The sequence below is a fragment of the Hemiscyllium ocellatum genome, chromosome 26 (genome assembly GCF_020745735.1).
Source record: "Hemiscyllium ocellatum isolate sHemOce1 chromosome 26, sHemOce1.pat.X.cur, whole genome shotgun sequence".
Classification (NCBI taxonomy): Eukaryota; Metazoa; Chordata; class Chondrichthyes; order Orectolobiformes; family Hemiscylliidae; genus Hemiscyllium; species Hemiscyllium ocellatum.
In genome coordinates, this window is record NC_083426.1 from 49,463,194 (window position 1) to 49,483,133 (window position 19,940).

Genomic DNA, 19,940 nt, shown 5'->3' on the forward strand with positions numbered 1-19,940 from the left:
AATGTATGGATAAATACTCTGGAGAAATTAATTCAAATCCTCTTATTCTATTCTGAACTGAAGAAATGTGGAGTAAAAAGTCAATCTCAGATCTGGTGACCATGAAACTGTCAAATTGTTTCAAAGCCTTATCTGGTTTGAATATCTTTTCAAGAAGAAAATCCCCTTCAACTGACACAGGATTCACACTCTCAAACTCTCTCTGAAATGGTCTCAGTGAAGCACTCAGTCAGCCATGTCAAACCACTCTAAACGCATCGCAAAAGCAGAAAGCCTGGACACTGGCCTGCAACCTAGTAACGGTTTTCAGTGAGTAGGTATAGCTGCGCTGGTCCCAGAGGAACATAGGGCTTCTCTCTCTCTCAGAGAAATGATTGGTAATAGTGAGGAGGTACATGAGAGGAGGTGAGGACAGAGAGCTTGAGGGGGTACATGATCTCATGGTAACCTCTGCCAGTGCAGGAATTGAACCCACACTGCTGCTATTGCTTGGCAAACCAGCTGTCCAGCTAACTGACTCCCTACTCACCTCCTGGCCCCACAGTCTTCCTGCCATCTACAAGGTACAAGCTGAAAATGTGTTGCTGGAAAAGCACAGCAGGTCAGGCAGCATCCAGGGAGCAGGAGAATCGATGTTTCGGGCATGAGCTCTTCTTCAGGAATGTATTCAGCAATACATCTACATGGTACAAGTCAGGAATGTGATGGAATGCTCCCCACTTGGTTGGATAGGTGTGGGTCCAACAATAGTTAAACAACTCAACATCATCCAGGACAAAGGATCCTATTTGACTGGCACCTCACGTACCACCTTAAACACACTCATTCCACCACTGGCAGATGTATAACGTGCCATTGACGAGAAGCCCTGCAGCAACTCACCAAAGTTCCTTAATCAATCTTTCATAACCTCCACAACCAGGAGAAAGAGGGCAACAGATACATGGGAACACAGCCTACCTGCAGTTTCCCATCCAAGCCACTCTCAATCCTGACTTGGAAACATTTAGAGTGAAAATCCAGACACATCCTCCCTAACAGCACGGTGGCTCTACCTCCAGAACATGGACTGCAGAGAGTCATTACCAGCCCTCAAGGGAAATTAGGAATGACTAATAAATATTGGCTTGACCAGCAAATGCCAACCTCCCACAAACAAATGACAAGAATTGCCGGAAATATTTATTCTCCTGAAAGCCCCATCATCACAATCGATTTGTACTCTCCACTGTGGAGTTCTAACAGACTAAGACCAATTATACCCTCACTGGATGCCAACTGTCCAATGTGGGTGACTGGACGGAAATCAGGAGGGCAGTTTACATTTCCCGAAATCAGGGACATTGAGCATTGGCTGATTGAGATTGCTGAAAGGTTTTGATTTCAGTAGCAAGCCAGATGGTTTATCTACTCACTTGTTGAGGCTTTGGGGAATGCCATGCCGAGGGTCTGACCGTATCCCACCTATGGTGAGAATTTGAGCTGGGAGGGGGGTATTCATGCCAAGGTGGAGTGGGAAACAGAACTGAATTTAACTTTGTTCTTCCAGCGATGTTGCCTTCCCTTTGAGAGCAGCTAAATGCTAAAGCTCTGCTGTAGTCCAGAGCGCTGCTCTGGGTCTGAGCTCCAGGCACTAGGCTTGTTCTGCCTACTCCCTCATGGCCAGGTTTGCTTTGGTTAAAATATACAGCAATACATTTTCAGCTCTGATCTCCAGCATCTGCAGTCCTCCCTTTCTCCTAAAATATACAATGATCAGGATACCTGCCATTCTCATTTATCCGACTGTCATTTTGTCCATACCTTGCATTCCCCTGGTTTTGAAAGAAGGTACAGACCAGATTGAAAGCAAGGCCTTGGCTATATCCTCTGCTGTTCCTTTCACATCTTAATGATGCAATGCTTTAATATCAGTGCCAAATAAACATCAGCTCTTGGCAGGAAGCCAACCTGCTCATTTACCTGCACTCAGCTGGAAAGCCCCAGTCTACTGGGTGTTTCCAGCACTCCTTAAGTAAAAGGGCCAGATGAATGCTCTTTAAAAAAAACACATATTTCTCTTGCTGGTCTGTGCACGAACTGCTGAGAAATGTAGAAGCGAAACTGGGTGCATTGTGTGGGTACGGGAAACAGCATTTACACTCAATCTCAACACAGTGAATTGTCAATTAAAAAAATCATTCACAGGAAAGGGAGAGGAAGACGGGAGAAATGTAATCAGCTCAGGTGACTCGGAAAGCTCCAAAAAGCTGCCACACAATGATCCTGGTAGAGAGACGTGAGCCAAGGTTCACCCATTGAGGAATGAGTCAGCTACTAGCATGGGCAGCCAGAGATCAACCATGGAGGCAGGCTCTAATTCCAAAAGTAAATATCTCTTTAAATGACAGGAAAGAAGGAGAAACAAAGGGGCCTATTCTAACGTGTGACATTTTATTGTTCAGCAGTCAGAAGACAATAAATACCAAACATCAGAAGCAAGAAATACACGGGGTAGCATACTGAAGATCAGGCTTTGTTATTCCCAGAACCATTATAAAAGAATCAAAGACTTTAAAAGTATGCAGAATTGCCCCGATTACCTGTCTTTCTGACCAAGGCTAACAGAAAGCATTGTTCAGGTTTCTGTACTTTATTAAAATCACTATTTATTACAAATAAGTCAATCCTAGCTACAGGTAAATGATCATGAACTGTTGGCATATTATTCACCGAGTTAAAATTCTAACTGCCCTTCAGAACATCCCCTTTACACATACAGACAGGAAAAAAAATACAGGTGCTATGGATGGAGGGAAAGACTTGGAAGACTGGTCAGTAATCCCTTTTCACAAGATTTACTGAAGTGATTCCTGAACTGATCAGAGCACTACTTCACAATCTTCCCTCTCAGGATGTTTACAAGAGGTATAGAGTGGCTGGCTCAACACTTATAAAAGGTTTCTTGATTTATACATTAAAAAAGGTCGCAGCTGATAGCAATTACTAGAGGAAAAATAAATTGTTTTCCTCAGGTTTAATGCTTTTACTACAAAGAACAGAGAGAGAATGTGAGAGAGTGAATGTGTGTGAGAGAGAAAATGTGTGTTTGTGAGAGACAGAATGTGAGAGAATGCGAGTGTGAGAGAGAGTGTGTGTGTGAGAGAGAGAGTGTGTGTGTGAGAGAAAGAATGTGTGTGAGTGTGTGTGTGTGTGTGAGAGAGTGTGTGTGAGTGAGAGTGTGTGTGTGAGTGAGAGAGTGTGTGAGAGAGAATGTGTGTGAAAGAGAGAGAGAATGTGTGTGAGGGAGAGAATGTGTGTGAGAGAGAGAGAGAAAACGTGTGTGTGAGAGAGAGAGAACGTGTGTGTGAGTGAAAATGTGTGAGATATAATGGGAGTGAGAAAGAGAATGGGGGAGAGAGAGAGAATGGGAGAGTGAGATGGGAGAGAGAGAGAATGGGAGAGAGAGAGAGAGAGAGAGAATGGGAGAGAGAGAGAATGGGAGAGAGAGAGAATGGGAGAGAGAGAGAATGGGAGAGAGAGAGAATGGGAGAGAGAGAGAATGGGAGAGAGAGAGAATGGGAGAGAGAGAGAGAGAATGGGAGAGAGAAAGAATGGGAGAGAGAGAGAGAGAATGGGAAAGAGAGAGAGAATGGGAGAGAGAGAGAGAGAGAATGGGAGAGAGAGAGAATGGGAGAGAGAGAGAATGGGAGAGAGAGAGAATGGGAGAGAGAAAGAATGGGAGAGAGAGAGAGAGAATGGGAAAGAGAGAGAGAATGGGAGAGTGAGATGGGAGAGAGAGAGAATGGGAGAGAGAGAGAGAGAGAATGGGAGAGAGAGAGAATGGGAGAGAGAGAGAATGGGAGAGAGAGAGAATGGGAGAGAGAGAGAGAGAATGGGAGAGAGAAAGAATGGGAGAGAGAGAGAGAGAGAATGGGAGAGAGAGAGAGAATGGGAGAGTGAGATGGGAGAGAGAGAGAATGGGGGAGAGAGAGAGAGAGAGAATGGGAGAGAGAGAGAATGGGAGAGAGAGAGAGAATGGGAGAGAGAGAGAATGGGAGAGAGAGAGAGAATGGGAGAGAGAAAGAATGGGAGAGAGAGAGAGAATGGGAAAGAGAGAGAGAATGGGAGAGTGAGATGGGAGAGAGAGAGAATGGGAGAGAGAGAGAGAGAGAATGGGAGAGAGCGAGAATGGGAGAGAGAGAGAATGGGAGAGAGAGAGAATGGGAGAGAGAGAGAATGGGAGAGAGAGAGAGAATGGGAGAGAGAAAGAATGGGAGAGAGAGAGAGAGAGAATGGGAGAGAGAGAGAGAATGGGAGAGTGAGATGGGAGAGAGAGAGAATGGGGGAGAGAGAGAGAGAGAGAGAATGGGAGAGAGAGAGAATGGGAGAGAGAGAGAATGGGAGAGAGAGAGAGAGAATGGGAGAGAGAGAGAGAGAATGGGAGAGAGAGAGAGAGAATGGGAGAGAGAGAGAGAGAATGGGAGAGAGACAGACAGACAGACAGAGAGAATGTGTGTGAGAGAGAATGGGAGAGAGAGAATGGGGGGGGGGAAAACAGAGAGAAAGAGAATGGGAGGGAGAACAACCAGCTAGACTACGTGAAAGAAAGAGCGAAAGAGAGCATGAGAGCGCGAGAGAAAGAGAGACAGCAAGAGAAAGAGCATGAGCGAGAGCGAGAGCGAGAGCAAAAGAGAGAGACAGAGCTCCTGAGCTAATGGAGATATGAAGGCTTCTCCTTTTCTCATTCACACTGGCAAGCTGGTCAACTACCTGAGAACCAATCACATTGCTGTTGACAGGCAGAAGGCCTCTGTCATCAACAATGGTCACCAGTCTAAAAAAGAACAAAGAACATTACAGCATAGGATCAGGCCCTTCAGCCTGCCAAGCCTGCACTGATCCAGATCCTCTATGTCTACTTTCTAAGGATCGGGTGGCACAGTGGCTCAGTGGTTAGCACTGCTGCTGCACAGCACCAGGGTCCCAGGTTCAATTTACGCCTTGGGCAACTGTCTGTGTGGAATTTGCACATTCTCCCAGTGTCTGCATCGGTTTCCTCCCACAGTCCAAAGATGTGCAGGTCAGGCGAATTGGCCATGCTAAATTGCCCATAGTGTTAGGTACATCAGTCAGAGGGAATGGGTCTGGGTGGGATACTCTTCGGAGGGTGAGTATGTATTTGTTGGGTCGAAGGGCCTGTTTCCACACTGTAGGAATCTAATCTAATCTGTATCCCTTTGCTCCCTGCCCATTCATGTACATCTATCTAGATAGATCTTAAATGATGCTATCGTGCCCGTCCCTACCACCTCCGCTGACAATGTGTTCCAGGCCCCCACCACCTTCTGTGTGAAGAACTTTCCACACAAATCTCCCCTAAACTTTTCTCCTCTCACCTTAAACTCATGACCCCTAGTAATTGACTCCCTCACTCTGGGAAATAACTTCTTGCTATCCACCCTGTCTACACCTCATGATTTTGTAGACCTCAATCAGGTCCCCGCTCAACCTCTGTCTTCCTAATGAAAATAATCTTAATCTACTCAACCTCTAATCATAGTTCGTTCCCTCCACACCAGGCAACATCCTGGTGAACTTCCAGCACCCTCTCCAAAGCAGCCACATCCTTTTGGTAATGTGGCGAACAGAACTGTACACAGTATTCCAAATGTGGACGAACCAAAGTCTTATACAACTGTAACATGACCTGCCAACTCTTACACTCAGTATCCCATCCAATGAAGGAAAGCATGCCGTATGCCTTCTTGATCACTCTACTGACCTGCATTGTCACCTTCAGAGAACAATGGGCCTGAACACCCAGATCTCTCTGTACATCAATTTCCCCAGGACTTTTCCACTTACTGTATAGTTTGCTCTTGAATTGGATCTTCCAAAATGCATCACCTCACATTTGTCCGGATTGAAATCCATCTGCCATTTCTCTGCCTAACTCTCCAACATATCTATATTCTGCTGCATTCTCTGACAGTCCCCTTCACTATCCACTACTCCACCAATCTTAGTGTCATCTAAAAATTTGCTAATGAGACAACATACACCTTCCTCCAAATCATTTATGTATATCACAAACAACAGTGGTCCCAGCACAGATCCCTGTGGAACATCACGGGTCACAGGTCTCCATTTTGAGAAGCTGCCATCCATAATTACTCTGTCTCCTGTTGCCCAACTAGTTTTCTATCCACCTAGCTAGTAAAAAATGAGGTCTGCAGATGCTGGAGATCACAGCTGCAAATGTGTTGCTGGTCAAAGCACAGCAGGCCAGGCAGCATCTCAGGAATAGAGAATTCGACGTTTCGAGCATAAGCCCTTCATCAGGAGTAAGAGAGAGAGAGCCAAGCAGGCTAAGATAAAAGGTAGGGAGGAGGGACTAGGGGGAGGGGCGATGGAGGTGGGATAGGTGGAAGGAGGTCAAGGTGAGGGTGATAGGCCGGAGTGGGGTGGGGGCGGAGAGGTCAGGAAGAGGATTGCAGGTTAGGAGGGCGGTGCTGAGTTGAGGGAACCGACTGAGACAAGGTGGGGGGAGGGGAAATGAGGAAACTGGAGAAATCTGAATTCATACCTTGTGGTTGGAGGGTTCCCAGGCGGAAGATGAGGCGCTCCTCCTCCAGCCGTCGTGTAGTTGTGTTCTGCCGGTGGAGGAGTCCAAGGACCTGCATGTCCTCGGTGGAGTGGGAGGGAGAGTTAAAGTGTTGAGCCACGGGGTGATTGGGTTGGTTGGTCCGGGCGGCCCGGAGGTGTTCTCTGAAGCGTTCCGCAAGTAAGCGGCCTGTCTCACCAATATAGAGGAGGCCACATCGGGTGCAGCGGATACAATAGATGATGTGTGTGGAGGTACAGGTGAACTTGTGGCGGATATGGAAGGATCCCTTGGGGCCTTGGAGGGAAGTGAGTGTGGAGGTGTGGGCGCAAGTTTTACACTTCCTGCGGTTGCAGGGGAAGGTGCCGGGGGTGGAGGTTGGGTTGGTGGGGGGTGTGGATCTGACGAGGGAGTCACGAAGGGAGTGGTCCTTGCGGAACGCTGATAGGGGAGGGGAGGGAAATATATCCTTGGTGGTGGGGTCCGTTTGGAGGTGGCGGAAATGGCGGCGGATGATACGTTGTATGCGGAGGTTGGTGGGGTGGTAGGTGAGAACCAGTGGGGTTCTGTCTTGGTGGCGGTTGGAGGAGCGGGGCTCAAGGGCGGAGGAGCGGGAAGTGGAGGAGATGCGGTGGAGGGCATCGTCGATCACTTCTGGGGGGAATCTGCGGTCCTTGAAGAAGGAGGCCATCTGGGCTGTGCGGTGTTGGAATTGGTCCTCCTGGGAGCAGATGCGGCGGAGACGAAGGAATTGGGAATATGGGATGGCGTTTTTACAGGGGGCAGGGTGGGAGGAGGTGTAGTCCAGGTAGCTGTGGGAGTCAGTCGGTTTATAATAGATGTCTGTGTTGAGTCGGTCGCCCGAGATAGAAATGGAAAGGTCTAGGAACGGGAGGGAGGAGTCTGAGACAGTCCAGGTGAATTTCAGGTCGGGATGGAAGGTGTTAGTAAAGTTGATGAACTGTTCAACCTCCTCGTGGGAGCACGAGGCCGCGCCGATACAGTCATCGATGTAGCGGAGGAAAAGGTGGGGGGTGGTGCCAGTGTAGTTGCGGAAGATGGACTGTTCCACATATCCTACGAAGAGGCAGGCATAGCTGGGGCCCATGTGGGTGCCCATGGCAACTCCTTTAGTTTGGAGGAAGTGGGAGGATTGAAAAGAGATTGAAAAGACCTCCTCCCACCTATCCCACCTCCATCGCCCCTCCCCCTAGTCCCTCCTCCCTACCTTTTATCTTAGCCTGCTTGGCTCTCTCTCTCTTATTCCTGATGAAGGGCTTATGCTCGAAACGTCGAATTCTCTATTCCTGAGATGCTGCCTGGCCTGCTGTGCTTTGACCAGCAACACATTTGTAGCTGTATCCACCTAGCTAGTACACCCTGGGCCCCATGCGACTTCACTTTCTCCATCAGCCTACCATGGGGAGCCTTATCAAACGCCTTACTAAAGTCCATGTATATGACACCTACATTCCTTCCCTCATCAATCAACTTTGTCACTTCCTCAAAGAATTCTATTAGGTTTGTAAGACATGACCTTCCCTGCACAAAACCATGCTGCCCCATCAATGATAAGCCCATTTTCTTCCACATGGGTATACATCCTATCCCTCAGTATCTTCTCCAGCAGCTTCCCTACCACTGACGTTAGGCTCACGGTCTGTAATTACCTGGATTATCCCCGCTACCCTTCTTGAACAAGGGGACATTAGCAATTCTCCAGTCTTCTGAGACCACACCCGTGTTGAAGGATGCTGCAAAGATATCTTCAAAGTTTGTGAGAAGATTTGTAGCTCGGGTGCTCGTTGTTGTGGTTCTGTTCGCCGAGCTGTCCCCTGTCTAGGTGACATCCTCAGTGCTTGGGAGCCACCTGTGAAGCGCTTCTGTGATGTTTCCTCCGGCAAAGATATCTGTTAAAGCCTCAGCTTTTTCTTATCGTGCTTCCCTCAGTAACCTCTGCTAGATCCCATCTGGACCTGGGGACTTGTCTAACTTAATGCCTTTTAGAATACCCAACACTTCCTCCCTCCTTATGCCGACTTGACCTTGAGTAATCAAAGATTTATCCCTCTCCTCGGTGAATACTAATGAAAAGTACTCATTAAGAATCTCACCCATTTTCTCCGCTTCCACGCAGATCTTTGCTCCTTTGTCCTTGAGTTGCCAGTGAATCGCCCTCTGAACACACTCCTCAGCTCCAGCTCCTCCGCAAACCTTCCACTCCCCCCATCCCAACCTCAGCTGTACAAACAACACTTACACGGAGTATTATGTAACTATTTTTTTTAAAAAGGTGCAGTAATCCCTCACCAATCCTTGGCTTGTAAAATCATCCATTTCCCATGTCAGCTCACAGTCAAAAAATACAGGGGAAAAAAAATGGACTTCACACAGGACAGCGATTGAACGACTGCCTCATTTAACACTCCTAATATGTTCCTTAAAAAACACAACGCGCTCTACAAAATGTATTTCCCATGTGAAAGCTTGTATTAAGACTGGGTTATGGACTTAACCTGTAACTTTAACATTAAAAACCCACTGACTGCCTCGAATCCAACAAGCCAAAGACCTGTCAACTTACTCCAATTACGAGTGTACTATTCTTTGTGTTTACCTCCTTCTCATTTACTCCTCATCCCAACCAGCTCACAATTACTGTTTCCCTGTCCTAACCCTGCGTCTCCCTCCCACATCTTGCCCCTTGCCTCCTCTCTTCAGCTGACTCCTGCTCATGATTAGGAATCAGCGAGAGTGGAGTCTGGAGCAAGACGTGACAAGAGGGGCAATGAGTGTTAGAGTGAGGGACCTAGGGAATGATGCATAGGGGAAGGAACCAGGAAGAGGGAGGGAGGGAGGGAGTTGAAGAGCAGTGAGTAAAGTAGTGGTTTATTTCAATACAGATTGAGCAGAGACAGACACGCTGCTTCTTGGCACATGCACAGCAATGAACTCCACATAAAGATGGAAACACATCATTATTCTGGAATACCCATTAATTTACAAACCATGATTAAATGTAAACATGCTGTTAGAGTGTACGGTGACTCGGGTGGTCTCTGCAGCACTCAGCACAACCAGATGTTTCAAATTAAAACGTTTGCAGATTGCACCAAAATAGATAGTGCAGTGGACAGTGAGGAAGATTACCTTAGAATCCAACAGGACCTTGATCAGATAGGCCAAAAGACCAAGGAGTGGCAATTGGAATTTAATTGAGATAAACGATAGATGTTGCATTTTGACAAGGCAAACTAGGGCAGGACTTATACAGTTAATGGTAGGACACTGGAGAATGTTGCCAAACAGAGACGGAGAGGCGCAGGTGCAGAGTTCCTTGAAAGTGGAGTCACGGGTGCATAGGGGAGTGAAGGTGGCGTTGGTACACTTGTCTTCATTGGTCAGTGCGTGAAGGACAGGAGTTGGGATATTGTACTGCAGCTCTACAGCAGATCGATTCGGCCTGCTGTAGTTCTGGTCGCCCTTCTAGAGGAAGGATTTTGTTAAACCTGAGAGCTTGCAGAGAAGATTTACAAAAACATTGCCTGTATTGGAGGGTTTGAATTATAAAGAGAGGATGAATAAGCTGGAGCATTTCTTCCCTGTAGTTTCAGAGGCTGAGGGGAGACCTTATAGAGGTTAATAAAATTGTGAAGGGCATGGATAGAGTGAATACCCAAGGTCTTTTTTGGAGGGTTGGGGTTAGGAAGAGGGTGCAGAGGTTTAGGGTGAGAGGGGAAAGATTTAAAAGGGACCCAAGAAGTAACTTTTTCACACAGAGGATGGTTGCATGTATGGAATGAGCTGCCAGAGGAAGTGGTGGAGTTGGGTACTATTACAGCATTTAAAAGGCATCTGGATGGGTATATGAATAGGAAGGGTTTAGAAGAATATGGGCCAAATGCTGGCAAATGGGACTAGGGCAGATTGGGATATCTAGTCAGCATGGATGAGTTTAGATTAGATTAGATTACTTACAGTGTGGAAACAGGCCCTTCGGCCCAACAAGTCCACATCGACCCGCCGAAGCGCAACCCACCCAGACCCCCACATTTACCCCTTATCTAACACTACGGGCAATTTAGCATGGCCAATTCACCTGACCCGCACATCTTTGGACTGTGGGAGGAAACCGGTGCACCCTGAGGAAACCCACGCAGACACGGGGAGAATGCGCAAACTCCACACAGACAGTCGCCTGAGGCGGGATCAAAGGATCTGTTTCCATGCTGTGTGACTATATGAATCATCAAGTAAGTGAAGCCATTTTAAAATGCAGTCACTGAGAATCAACGCTTAACAGGAGAAGATGTGACTGAAGCATAGTGTGTGGCCGAGACAGTTTTAATCCCTGCATGAACTAATGCTCTCACAGTGACACTCTGTCTCCATTAGCCAGTGTTGTTTGTGAGCCAGTGCCCACTTCTGAGACAGCGCTCATGTCTATATATGAGCCCAGTACCCGTATATGGACCAGCACTCGTCCACGCATCTGCCAGTGACCACGTAGGCACCACATATGTACCAGTGTCCCTTTGTAAGCCAGTATCTCAGAGTGTTGGTGCCAATGGCCTGTACATACCGAGTCCTTAGTCCAACTCAGTTGAAGCCTGATTATATTAAACTTATAAAAATGTCCAGAATCTCCTGCCTGAAACTTTTCCATGTTTCAGTCGTAAACAATGCTGTACACCCTTTTTACAGGAATATGATGACATTGTATAATGCGGAAGTAGTTCATACTAAATTTGAGAAATTATGCAGCCATCAAGTATATTATTTCCAATTTCCAAGCTGTTCTGATAAAGACAGCACTGCATGTACAAGACTAGGCTATCTTCATCGGTAAACTGAAAGCATGTAGAACAAATTAATGCCATTAAAATGGGGATGATTTCAAGTTGGAAGGTTATATGGATGAACACAAACATGAGAAGCCAGTTAAAGGGTACGATACATACACAATTGCTACTGGTCAGACAGAATACACGGAAATAAGGCAAAGAGCTCAGAAAAGAACAAGGAATGCAAGGTGAAATATTAAAAAGGAACACTGAATTATTTTACAAACAAATGAATTAAGAGGCAAAAGAAAAAGAAATGAATAGAAATGGGAGGTGAGGTAAGAGTGACTTCCCCTGACAGTAAGATAGAATTTGGCTGAACGTGACACTAAGGAGATCTCACAAAATTTAAGTCAGTGAGAATCTCTGAGGTCATACTGAGCATAAAGGAAGACAGCTGTGGAGGGTGAATGCCAAGTATCTCAGTTGAGGCCAATGTGACAGGAGTCCCTCAGGATAATGTGCTAGGCCCAGCCATCTTCAGCTATTTCCTCTTCCTTCCTTCAATATAAGGTCAGGACTGGCAGTGTTCACTGATGATTGCACAATGTCCGCCGCCACTTATGACTCTTCAGGTACTGAAGCAGTTCCATGGCGATTATGTAGCAAGGCCACAACATTCATATCGGGCTGATGGGTACGTTGAGTGTCTCTTACCCACATCAATGCCAGGCAAAGACCATCGCCAACAAGAAAGAATTGTTCTTTGACAATCAATTATATTCCATCTGCCACTTCTTTGCTCACTCTCCGAGTCTGTCCAAATCCTTCTGCAGCCTCCCTGTCTCCTCAAAACTCCCTTACCCTCCACTTCTCCCTGTGTCATCTACAATACTGTATATGGTCTGCTGCAGGTCAAAAGACAGCTGACATCACTTCCTCCAAAGTAATTAGCAAAAGACCACAAGTATTGATTTGACCAATGGAATATTTATCCCATGAAAGAACAGAATAGGTACCTCACTGCAGGGTTTCTGATGGAAAAGAATACTATCCTAAAATGGCGAAGAACACAGATGAGAAAGGATGGAAGAAATCAAATTACGGGAGCTTGTTCAGCTGATGGATGGCAAGAGGCCAGGGCTTCACTTAAAACATCGGGCAAAAGTGAAGACAAGAGATCACAGAATATCCAGAAATGCTATTGGAGTGTTGTATAAAAAGTGCAAAAGCAAACTCCCACCAATGCTGGAAATCTAAAATTGCAACAGAAAAGGCTGGCAAGACCCAGGAGGGCTGGGAGCATCTGTGAGAACACAAACACAGTGAACGCTTCAGCTCTGTGACCAGCTACTGATCTGAAGCATCAACTCTCTGTCCCACTACTGCCCCGGTCCAGAAAGGAGGACCAGATGACACATTGGAGAAGATAGCCTGGCTTCAATCCGACTGAAGAATGTCAAAGGCAGTGTCCAACTACCAACAGCCTTGGTACTGTCAACCTGCAGGAAAAGGGCTGGGACAGGGACAGCAGGTCTCACTCGTTCACTTCTTGGGAGATAACTAACAGACAAAAGAGAGCAATATGTAAAGCATTGCAGAGCTTCAGGGATGGAACCCTCTTAAATGTACAAAATGTTCCATTCCTACAAGATCAAACGGAGTCCACCCACACTCGAGACTGAGCAGAAACACTGCCATGAGACAGGAGAAGGAACATCTTCACATCCTGACATGTGGGAAACAGCACGGAAACAGCATCATCATTCAGGAGAAGCCAGAAATCCGACGATGATTGTGCTACATTCCCAATTACTGTTCCTGTGCCAAGGAGATGATGATCAGCAGGCCAGTCCCAGTAAACAGTGGAGTAATAAAACAGCCGTACGCTCCTGAGCAGGGAGCCTCTCCCATTAAAGTCACCCAATAGAAATTGGGGACACACTCTCAACCAGCCTGCTGTTTATTTTACAGCACTGCCTGGATACCTGCGAGTGTGCACACAACTCCCAGCATTTGTAGCTCATATTCAACACAACCAACCACACCGCAACGTACACATTATAACACACCGGCAAACACACCCACATTCACACCATCATACAGAGAAATACTGTCTGCACACACATCGCAACACGTGAGGACGACATGACTGCACGCACATCACAACACGTGGGGAGGACACGACTGCTCGCACATTGCTACACGTCAGGAGGCCACGACTGCACGAACATCGCAATACATGAGGAGGATACGACTGCGCGCACATCACAACACGCGAAGAGGACACGACTGCGCGCACATCGCAACACGCGAGGATGATACGACTGCGCGCATATCGCAACACGTGAGGAGGACACAACTGCACTCACATCGCAACACGTGAGGAGGATAAGACTGCGCGCACATCGCAACATGTGAGGTGGACACGACTGCGCGCACATCACATCATGTGAGGAGAACACGACTGCACACACATCAATTGTGAGGAGGACAGACTGCGCGCACACGACAGCACGTGGGGAGGACACGACTGCGTGCACATCACAACATGTGGGGAGGACACGGCTGCACACACATTGCTACACGTGAGGAGGATACGACTGCGCACACATCGCAACACGTGAGGAGGACACGACTGCGCGCACATCGCAACACGCGAGGAGGACACGACTGCACGCACATCGCAACACGCGAGGAGGACACGACTGCACGCACATCGCAACACGCGAGGAGGACACGACTGCACACACATCACAACACGTGTGGATGACACGACTGCGTGCACATCAACTGTGAGGAGGACAGACTGCGCGCACATGACAGCACGTGAGGAGGACACGTCTGTGCGCACATCACAACACGTGGGGAGGACACGACTGCGTGCACATCACAACACGTGGGGAGGACACGACTGTGCACACATCGCAACACGTGAGGACACGACAGTGCGCACATTGCAACTCGTCAGGAGGACACGACTGCATGCACATCACAACCCGTGAGGAAGACACGACTGCATGCACATCACAACAAGTGAGGAGGATACGGCTACACACACATCACAAAACCAGAGGAGGACACGACTGCTCGCACATTGCAACACGTGAGGAACACACGACTGCATGCACATCACAAAACGTGGGGAGGACACGGCTGCGTGCACATCACAAAACCAGAGGAGGACACGACTGCACACACATCACAACACGTGAGGAGGACAATGCTGCGCGCACATCACAACACGTGGGGAAGACACGTCTGCACGCACATCACAACACGTGAGGAACACACGACTGCGCGCACATCACAACACGTGAGGAAGACACGACTGCACGCACATCACAACATGTGGGGAGGACACGGCTGCGCGCACATCACAAAACCAGAGGAGGACACGACTGTGCGCACGTCACAACACGTGAGGAGGACACGACTACACGCACAGGAGGACACGACTGCATGCACATCGCAACACGTGGGGAGGACACAACTGCACACACATCGCAACACATGGGGAGGATACGGCTACGCGCACATTGCAACATGTGAGGAAGACACGACTGCGTGCACATCACAACAGATGGGGAGGACACGAATGCTTGCACATCACAACACGTGAGGAGGCCATGACTGCGCGCACATCGCAATACATGGGGAGGACACGTCTGCATGCACATCACAACACGTGAGGAACACACTACTGCGCGCACATCACAACACGTGAGAAGGACACATCTGCGCGCACATCACAACATGTGAGGAAGACACATCTGCGCGCACATCACAACATGTGAGGAAGACACGACTGCACGCACATCACAACATGTGGGGAGGACACGACTGTGCGCACATCACAACAGGTGAGGAGGACATGCCTGCGCGCACATCACAAGGGGGAGAGGACACGGCTGCGCACACATCACAACACGGGGGAGAAGATACGGCTGCGCGCACATCACAACAACAGAGGAGGACACGACTGCGCGCACATCGCAACACGTGAGGAGGCCATGACTGCACGCACACTGCAACACGCGAGGAGGACACGACTGCGCGCACTTCACATCATGTGAGGAGAACACGACTGTGCGCACATCGCAACACGTGAGGAGGCATGACTGCACGCACATTGCAACACGCGAGGAGGACACGACTGCGCGCACATCACATCATGTGAGGAGGACACGACTGCACACACATCACATCATGTGAGGATGACACAACTGCACACACATTGCAACACATGAGGAGGACACGACTGCGTGCACATCAACTGTGAGGAGGACAGACTGCGCGCACACGACAGCAGGTGAGGAGGACACAACTGCGCGCACATCACAACCCGTAGGGAGGACACGACTTTGCACACATCACATCATGTGAGGATGACACAACTGCACACACATTGCAACACGTGAGGAGGACAGACTGCGCGCACACGACAGCACGTGAGGAGGACACATCAGCGCGCACATCACAACATGTGGGGAGGACACGACTGTGCGCACATCACAACACGTAAGGAGGACACGCCTGCACACACATCACAACATGCGAGTAAGACACGACTGCGCACACCACAACATCTGAGGAGGACACGACTGCGGGCACATCACAACACGTAAGGGGGACATGACTGTGCGCAATCACAACACGTGAGGAGGACACGACTGCCCGCACATCACACCATGTGGGGAGGACATGACTGCGCGCACAGCACGTGGGGAGGACACGACTGCACGCACCTCATATCACGTGAGGAGGACACGACTGCACGCACCTCACAACACGTGGGTGGACATGATGGCGCGCACTTCACGCGGGGAGGACACAACTGCACGGAGATGGGAACACGTGAGGAGGACACAACTGCGCGCACATCGTAACACATGAGGAAGACACGACTGCATGCAAATCACATGTGAGGAGGACACTTCTGCGTGCACATCACAACACGTGAGGAGGACACTTCTGCGTGCACATCACAACACGTGAGGAGGTCACGACTGCGCGGAGATCGGAACATGTGAGGAGGACATGACTGCGTGGAGATCGGAACACGTGAGGAGGACATGACTGCGCGCATATCGCAACACGTGAGGATGACACGACTGCGTGCATATACAACATGTAAGGGGGACACGACTGCGCGCACATCACAACACGTGAGGAGGACACGACTGTGCACACATCACTTGGGGAGGACACGACTGCACGCACATCACGTGAGGAGGACATGTCTGTGTGCACATCACAACATGTGAAGAGGACAGGTCTGCATGCACATCACAATATGTGAGGAGCACATGATGAGGCACATTTCACACGGGGAGGACACGACTGCGTGGAGATTGGAACATGTGAGAGGATATGACTGCGCGCACAAATTGTGGGGAGGACACGACTGCGCGCACATCGCAACACGTGAGGATGACATGACTGCGTGCACATCACAACACGTATGGAAGCCACAATTGCACACACATCACAACACGGGAGGAGGACACAACTACGTGCACATCGCAACACATAAGGGGGACACGTCGGCAGGCACATCGCAACACGTGAAGAGGACATGATTGCACGCACATCACGTGGGGAGGACCATGACTGTGCGCACAACACGTGCGGAGGACACGTCTGCGTGCACATCACAACATATGAGGAGGACATGCTGGGGCACATTTCACACGGGGAGGACACGACTGCACGCACATCACAACACGTGGGGAGGACACGACTGCACGCACCTCACAACACGTGGGGTGGACATGATGGCGCGCACTTCACGCGGGGAGGACACAACTGCACGAAGATCAGAACACGTGAGGAGGACACAACTGCGCGCACATCGCAACACGTGAGGAGGACACGACTGCATGCACATCACATGTGAGGAGGACACGACTGCACACACATCACAACATGCGAGTAAGACACGACTGCGCACACCACAACATCTGAGGAGGACACTTCTGCGTGCACATCACAACACGTGAAGAGGACATGACTGCGCGGAGATCAAAACATGTGAGGAGGACATGACTGCGCGCACATCAAAACATGTGAGGAGGACATGACTGCACGCACATCACAACACGTAAGGGGGGACACGACTGCGCACACATCACGACACGTGGGGAGGACATGACTGCACACACATAACAACACGTGGGGAGGACACGACTGCGGGCACAACACGTGAGGAGGACACGACTGCGTGCACATCACAACACGTGAGGAGGACATGACTGTGCGCACATCACGTGGGGAGGACACGACTGCGCGCACATCACGTGGGGAGGACACGACTGCGCGCACATCACGTGGGGAGGACACGACTGCGCGCACATCGCAACACGTGAGGATGACATGACTGCGTGCACATCACAACACGTATGGAAGCCACAATTACACGCACATCACAACACGGGAGGAGGACACAACTGCGTGCACATCGCAACACGTAAGGGGGACACGTTGGCAGGCACATCGCAACCCGTGAGGAGGACATGACTGCACGCACATCGCAACACGTGAGGAGGACATGACTGCACGCACATCGCAACACGTGAAGAGGACATGATTGCGCGCACATCACAACGCGTGAGGAGGACACGACTTCATTCACATCGCAACACGTGAGGAGGACACGACTGCACGCACATCGCAACACGTGAAGAGGACATGATTGCGCGCACATCACGTGGGGAGGACCATGACTGTGCGCACATGTGAGGAGGACACTACTGCGCGCACATCACAACATGTGCGGAGGACACGTCTGCGTGCACATCACAACACGTGAGGAGGACATGATGAGGCGCATTTCACACAGGGAGGACACGACTGCGCGGAGATTGGAACATGTGAGAGGACATGTCTGCACGCACATCACAACATACGCACATCACATCACATCACGTGGGGACGACACGACTGCGCGCACATCACGTGGGGAGGACACGACTGCGCGCACATCGCAACACGTGTGGAGGACACGACTGCGCGCACATCACTTGGGGAGGACATGACTGCACGCACATCACGTGGGGAGGACACGTCGGCAGGCACATCGCAACCCGTGAGGAGGACACGACTGCACGCACATCGCAACACGTGAGGAGGACATGACTGCGCACACATCACAACGCGTGAGGAGGACACAACTTCATTCACATCGCAACACGTGAGGAGGACACGACTGCGCGCACATCGCGACCCGTGAGGAGGACACGACTGCACGCACATCGCAACACGCGAGGAGGACACGGCTGCGCGCACATCGCAACACGTGAAGAGGACATGATTGCGCGCACATCGCAACACGTGAAGAGGACATGATTGCGCGCACATCACGTGGGGAGGACACGACTGCACGCACATCACGTGGGGAGGACACGACTGCACGCACATCGCAACACGCGAGGAGGACACGGCTGCGTGCACATCGCAACACGTGAAGAGGACATGATTGCGCGCACATCACGTGGGGAGGACACGACTGCACGCACATCACGTGGGGAGGACACGACTGCACGCACATCGCAACACGTGAGGAGGACACGGCTGCACGCACATCGCAACACGTGAGGAGGACACGGCTGCACACACATAACAACACGTAGGGAGGACATGACTGCGCACACATCACGTGGGGAGGACATGGCTGCATGCACATCACAACACGTGAGGCGGACAGGACTGCACTCACATCACAACATGTGAGGAGGACACGACTGCGCGCACATCACAACACGTAAGGGGGACACGACTGCACGCACATTACAACACGTGAGGAGGACACGACTGCACACACATAACAACACGTAGGGAGGACATGACTGCGCACACATCACGTGGGGAGGGCATGGCTGCATGCACATCACAACACGTGAGGCGGACAGGACTGCACTCATATCACAACATGTGAGGAGGACACGACTGTGCGGACATCGCAACACGTGAGGCGGACACGACTGCACACACCTCACAATACGTGAGGTGGACACGACTGCGTGCACAACGCAACACGTGAGGAGGACACGACTGCATGCACAATGCAACACGTGAGGAGGACACGACTGTGTGCACATCACATGTGGGCGAGACATGACTGCACGTACATCGCAGCATTTGCAGAGGACATGACTGCACGTACATCACAACAAGTGAGTAACACACGACTGTGCGCACATCGCAACACGTGAGGAGGACACGACTGCGCGCACATCACATCACATGAGGAGGACATGCCTGCAAGCACATCACATCACGTGAGGAGGATGTGACTGCAAGCACATCACAACACGTGAGGATGACACGACTGCGTGCACATCACAACACTAGGAGTACATTTCTGCACATGCATTACAACATGTAAAGAGCACATGTGTGCATGCCTGTGAGGAATATGCACCTGCATGCACATTACAACATGAGGATTACACATCTGCAGGCATATTACAATACGTGAGGAGGACACGACTGTATGCACCTCACAACACTTGAGGAGGACACGACTGCGCGCACTGCGCAACATGGGAGGAGGACACGGCTGCAAGCAC

At 49.9% G+C, this 19,940-nt stretch overlaps 1 protein-coding gene across 3 annotated transcripts in view; it reads right to left on the reverse strand.

The window, feature by feature from the left end:
• LOC132828459 (transcription factor ETV7-like) overlaps positions 1-19,940 on the reverse strand; it is an 87,384-nt gene that overhangs the window by 57,176 nt on the left and 10,268 nt on the right. Inside the window, exon 1 of one of the 3 annotated variants that reach the window (XM_060845604.1) lies at positions 1,804-1,876. The exons of the other annotated variants lie outside the window; for them this stretch is intronic. Within the exon in view, the coding sequence (XP_060701587.1) occupies positions 1,804-1,810 (7 nt within the window). The 5' untranslated portion in view covers positions 1,811-1,876. Of the gene's footprint in view, positions 1-1,803; positions 1,877-19,940 lie in introns of those variants that run through there. 3 annotated transcript variants of the gene reach the window in all.